Below are 5671 nucleotides of genomic sequence, written 5' to 3' on the forward strand. Positions count from 1 at the left end.
CCTCTCCCAACCAACGCAGCTGGAGATAGGAAGAGGCCCCCTCAACTGCCACTTCCGGATTCTGGCCCCGGAAACGGAAGCAGAGCCCCCCAAACAGCCGGGGGTCTACTGCCATCTTGGAAAAGGACCCCGCGCTCGGACGCGTGGAGTGGCTGGGCGGGCACGGGACTGAGTGGGCGGTGATCTCTGCGGCCAGTGGGCGGGGCAAAACCTCCGGCTGGGAACTAATAAAGACAAAGGTGTCTTATAGAATTCTAACGCCATGTTGAGTCGGGGCAAAAGGTTGTGTGGAAAGGTGGAGGCAGAATTCCCTGATACGGACGAGGACATTTTGGGGAGTGCGCAGGGGCACAAAGGTTCTGGGCTTTCCCGGACCGCGGCCCCTACCCCGAGAGTTTTTGTTATCCTGACCAGAATGCCCTTCTTTCATTGCACTACTCTTCTTGTCCCTCAAAACCTAATGCAAACAAGGTCACCACCCAGGCCTGCGGGCCGCTTCCCTGCCCGAACTAGACTTGACAAACGTATTGAAGGCAAGTCAGCCTCAGGCCCAGTGTATTTGTTGGCATTACAGCAATGATAACTAATAATAGTTGGCCCAGTTTAAGTGCTTTATTGCACGGTAAATAGTAGCCTTAGGCAGCAGATAAATATCACTGTCCCCTATGGGCATCAACGGGTTAAGCGAGGGCCAGACACGTTAATTCATCTTGCCGCAGGTAGTAAATGGCTGAGCGTGGTTCCAACTCAGCTATGAATGTTCTTAAGCATCAGGCCAGAGATTCTCAACCTGTGGTTCTAGGCTTCCTTCTGGTTCAGGAGACCTTCTCAGGGGGTTCACCAAGTCAGAACTTATTTTCACAATACTTTTTCATTGTTGTTCTCTCCTGCGTGTGCGGTGGAATAGTCTGAGAGGCTACATAAGCAATAGCTCTTTAAAGGTCTCTTAAGACTGTAAAGGGATCGTGACCACAAAGTTTAGAACTGTTGCACCAGGCCGGGGGTTCTCCATCTAGGCACTGGCATTTCTGTTGTGGGAAGCATTGTACAATACTCAGTTGCATCCTTGCCATCTACCCACTGGATAGCAGTATCATCCCGTAATGTGTCTCATCCCCCAAAGTGTCTCCAGACATTGGCCAGTGTTCCCCGGGGGTGGAGACGATCTCTGGCTGAGAACCACTGCTCTGGGCTCTGCCATCCTTTTCTGCTAGGGCTCCCAGCCCTACCTCTAGAGAACATTAATATTTCACTCTCTGGCTCCCTGCATCTGCCTGCCTCTTGGCTGTCTCCCCCTGACCATCCCACAAACTACCCGAGACAGGCTCAGGATTCTGGCTCAGCGACTTCCTCATCCTTCATTCCCACAAGCAAGACAACAGCTTGCCTTCTCACACCTCTAGGTTGCTGCACAGAGCTCCCTGGGCCTGGAGTGTCCATAAACCCCACTTTCTGCACAATTTCACCCCCACCCCACCCATACCCGTCATAATTCACCTCTATTTTCGGTTAACCTCTACAGGGCAGGGATTGTGTCTTTGTTACTGAGATTCCAGCCCCTAGCCCAGACCTGGCACAGACGAGGGTGTGCAACTCAGGTGTGCAAACTGAAGGAGAAAAGGGAGCAACCCTTTCACATGGGGGTGGGGGGTGTCTCTAAAATGGCACGGAGTTGTGTCTGGCACATGGCAAGCTGCTGCTCTTCAAGCCGAGCTGAATCTTGTCAGATTCTCTCTCAATTGCCTCTCCTTGTTGCCCTTCTGCAGACCCCCACTGCATTTACTGGGTAGCCAGCCCTTCCTACAATCCAACACGAGGCCTCCCTCCCCAGGCCTAGACTGGTTCCCTTACCTTCCAAAGGCCAACCTCTGCACACACCAATGACCCTACCACTTCCCAGAGCAGTTGGGTGAATTCTAGTCCTTCCAAGTCTGGCCTGGCAATCCGGTCTCCCTTTGCAAGGTCCCCACCTTGCCAGCCTCCCTTGTTGCCGGAGGTGACCACATCACCTTACTCTAGCCAAGGAATGGCACAGGAAGTCTGCGGAGGCGCTTGTGGAAGGTTCAGCTGCTACAAGGAAATTGGGTGTCGTGTTTTCCTTGCTTGCTTCCCCATCTCTGGGAACATGGAGAACCCTTACGGCTGTAAGACTGTAAGCTGACAGCTCGCCAAAGTGCTTACAGGAACACGGTGGAATGATCAGAAGTCCTCGGGCCACCACTGTTGAACTTCAGTAACCAGCCTTAGTTGGGCTTATTCCCCGCAAGTAGTTTCGCCTGGCCCCGCCCAGGCTCCTCTCTTCTGCGTGAGGTCTATCCTGGGCTGTGCCCAGATGTTGGGACAGAGGCTGGAGCTCCCAGGACAAAGGATTTCAAAGCCACAACTATCCTCCCACTTGAGGCCCGGTCCCACACCGTGTCATATGACCTCTGGTCTCTCACAAGCCATTGACTGCATCCTTCTCAGGGTTATCTTCACCCATGCCCATGGTTTGGGACTTCCCGGCCACCAACAACCCAAACTTCCAGCTCCATCCATCCATTGATGGCCCCAATCCTGAATCTGACCCATGTACTGGATTCCCCTACCTACTCAGCGGTCCAAAATCTACCCTCCTCTCATATTCCCTCTCTAACTGGTCTGCCTCATGGTGTCCGGTCTGCCGCATGGTGGTCATACTGTGCCTGCCTCACCTCCCCACCTCCTGGTTCTATGGGGGCTTCCAAGTATCTTTCAAACAAACAGCCTGTCTACATACACCCGGCTCCCANCCGCCTGCTTCAACGTGATGTTCTACTATTGCATGTTGCAGCCCCTCCAATGCCCTTTTGGAGTTGTGACATGTCCCTGGCCCACTCTCAGTGTTCTCCTAGATGATGGGGACCAGGCATGAAATCTCTGAGGTCCCAGGACTCACCTTGGACTGAGCCCACCCCCACCCTTGCAGGGACTTGCAATCAGGTTTTTCACTTTAGACTTTTTAATATTTCATACAGNACCCCAGAGACCGCCCCTGCCCTGCCTCACCCTCCCCAGGGGTTAAGGGGCTAACACCTGGGCACAGACCCCCATGCGCCCCTCTGCCCCTGCTTGTGCACATATATACACTATGGCTCCTTGAAGAGTTGGTCAGTTCCTGGCAGGGCCCCTACTCAACAGCACCGAGTGGGATGGGGGCAGGAGGCTTGGGCTAGGGAGACCCTGAGAAGGAAGGAGGCCCCAGCTATGGGACTGTAGGAGGGAAAGACTGGGGGCCCCCCACCTCATCCACCTCCCAGAGAGTCTCCGGTAGTCCCCAGGTCCCCCTGCAGCTGAGGATGGCAGGCGGGGGGTAGGGGGGGTAGGAAGGCGAATGGTCGAGGCATGCTTTCCCTTAGCCGACCCCAGGGTCTGGTGATGGTCAGGGTTCCAAATAGGGGCTGTGTCCCTGCCTTGAAAAGGCTGGGAGCGGGGCTTCATTGCACAAAATACTGTGGGAGGGCCACACGCAGGGGGTGGGGCCCATCCATTCTGTATACAGAAATATTGCATTTAAAAAATGAAAACCTCATTTAAAATAACTAAAAAACAACAATGAATGAAACAAACAAAAAAACGGCCCACACAACATGAGGCAGGCGGGGCAGGCGGGAAAGGAGGGAGGGGAAGCCTCAGACCCGAGGCATTGTCATGTCTTGTCTGAGTCGAGTTCCCCAGCCTGGACTAGTTCCGGACCCCTGGCTGGCCATGGGGTAGTGGTCCTGGGGGAGGGGATGATGGGAAGGAAGGGGGATAGGCCTGGCCTCAGTGTGGGAGGCTGACACGGCCATGCTGTCCGCCGGAAACTACCGAGACAGAGAGAGAGAGAGAGAGAGAGAGACAGACAGACAGACAGACACACCAGGCGAAGGAGCGATGAGAGCTTTGTTAGCACCCAGCAGACAGGCCAATGGGTGGGCTGACAGGCCAATGGTCGGGTGTTTGGACAGGCAGCAAGGGGACATGTGGGCAGGCGAGTGTGAGTCAGGCAGGCAGGCAGGCAGCAAGCAAGGAGGATACAGTTGGGGGCTGCCCTGTGAGGGGGAGTGGCATCCCTCCAGCTGCTGCCTGCTGGGGCCTCGGTCTGTGGCTTAGCACTCAGCTTAGAACTCGGTGTCCACCACGCGGAAAGCTGGCCTGCCTGCAGGGGAAAGCAGAGCGGATGGCTGTTGGTGGGGAAGCAGGTAGGTGGCCAGGGCGGGGAAGAGGGCGAGGGCCACGCCTACCTGAGTCAGGCATTGATGAAGACCGAAGGCTGGCCTCCTTTTGTAGCTGGATCTCCTTTAGTGCAAATATGGAAGTAGCTGTGGGTGGAGGACAGACAATGGGAAGTGACCCACGGGGCCATCCAGGACCACCTCCCACATGGCCCCATTGGGGGAATTACAAAAAGCGGTCTTTGTTTTGAGAGGTTTGACTTTCACCTGTCATATAATCCTTACACACAAACCAGCTACAGCTAGAGAAAATGGAATATGGACTATTACACGACACCAAGAAATCGGTAAGTCTGTCAAGTGTGATAACGGTATTGCAATTACCATCTGTTGAGTCTAGGTGACGGATGGTATTTGGGATTGGATTTAGATTAATCCAGTGGGGAGATATAGGAAGTGGGCCAATTTCTTAAAGGTGGGATAATGACAGTTATTAAACAACATCTTAAAGATACAGGCTGAAATTTAAATGTGAATGATNTGTAGATAAAACCAGACTGGCCTGGGTGGCTCAGTCAGCTGAGTGACCGACATCGGTTCAGGTCATGATCTCGCGGTTCATGAGTTCGAACCCCACATCAGGCTCGCTGCTGTCAGCGCAGAGCCTGCTTGGGATCCTCTGTCCCCCTCTCTCTTTGCCCCTGCCCAGCCTGCGTGCTCTCTTTGAAAATTAAATAAGCATTAAAAACAACGACACCAAAAAAAACCCAAAACCAGATGGGCCACGAGTTGATGACCTGCTAGAGTGCTTGGGGACTCACTGTTTAGTCTAATATAAATTATTTGTTCATCTATTAATAAACAGTTATAAAAAATATACTTGTAAAAGTTTTGACAGAGTGCGCAGGCAAGTGGAGAAGGGGCAGAGAGAGAGGGCAAGAGAATCCCTGAGCCACCTAGGTGCCGCTATTTATTTTTTATTTACTCAAACTCACAACCCTGAGATCCAAGAGTCCCATACTCCACCGACCGAGCCAGCCAGGCGCTCCTAAATATATGTAATTTTAAAGTGTTCATATGAAAAAGGTTTTTTTTAAAATCAGGTATAAAAGGAGAACACCCCATGTGATTCTGCTTCTGTACAGTACAAGGATGGGGAGAACTTACCTATGCTGTGAGAAGCCAAACTAGTGGTAACCCTTTGGAAGGGGCTGGGAATAACTGAAGGAAAAAAGAGGGGGCTTCGGGGGAGCTTCCCATCTTATTCACCACCCTGTATGCCAGTTACGCGGGTGAGGTTAGTCTGTAAAAATTCACTGTGCTGTATACTCATGATCTGTGCATTTCTCAGTATATATTTTACAAGGAAACGTTTAGTTTAANTGTTCCCCACAGTCCCCTGCCGGTTCCACTCACTGTCAGGAAGTTTGTGGATCCGCTCCCCCAGACTGAGGAAGAATGGATGTTTCATGGCGTCCTCTGCGGAGATCCGATTG

At 52.7% G+C, this 5671-nt stretch overlaps 1 protein-coding gene across 1 annotated transcript in view; it reads right to left on the bottom strand.

Moving 5' to 3' along the window:
* Nucleotides 1-3885: 3885 nt before the first annotated feature.
* CDK16 (cyclin dependent kinase 16) overlaps nucleotides 3886-5671 on the bottom strand; it is a 6821-nt gene continuing 5035 nt past the window's right edge. The window contains exons 13-15 of the mRNA XM_077762883.1: nucleotides 5592-5671; nucleotides 4245-4322; nucleotides 3886-4159 (exon numbers count right to left, since the gene is read on the bottom strand). Coding sequence (XP_077619009.1) covers nucleotides 4122-4159; nucleotides 4245-4322; nucleotides 5592-5671 — 196 coding nt within the window. The 3' untranslated portion in view covers nucleotides 3886-4121. The remainder of the gene's footprint in view (nucleotides 4160-4244; nucleotides 4323-5591) is intronic.

The sequence above is a fragment of the Crocuta crocuta genome, unplaced genomic scaffold, assembly GCF_008692635.1.
Source record: "Crocuta crocuta isolate KB4526 unplaced genomic scaffold, BGI_CrCroc_1.0 scaffold610, whole genome shotgun sequence".
In the NCBI taxonomy this organism is placed as follows: Eukaryota; Metazoa; Chordata; class Mammalia; order Carnivora; family Hyaenidae; genus Crocuta; species Crocuta crocuta.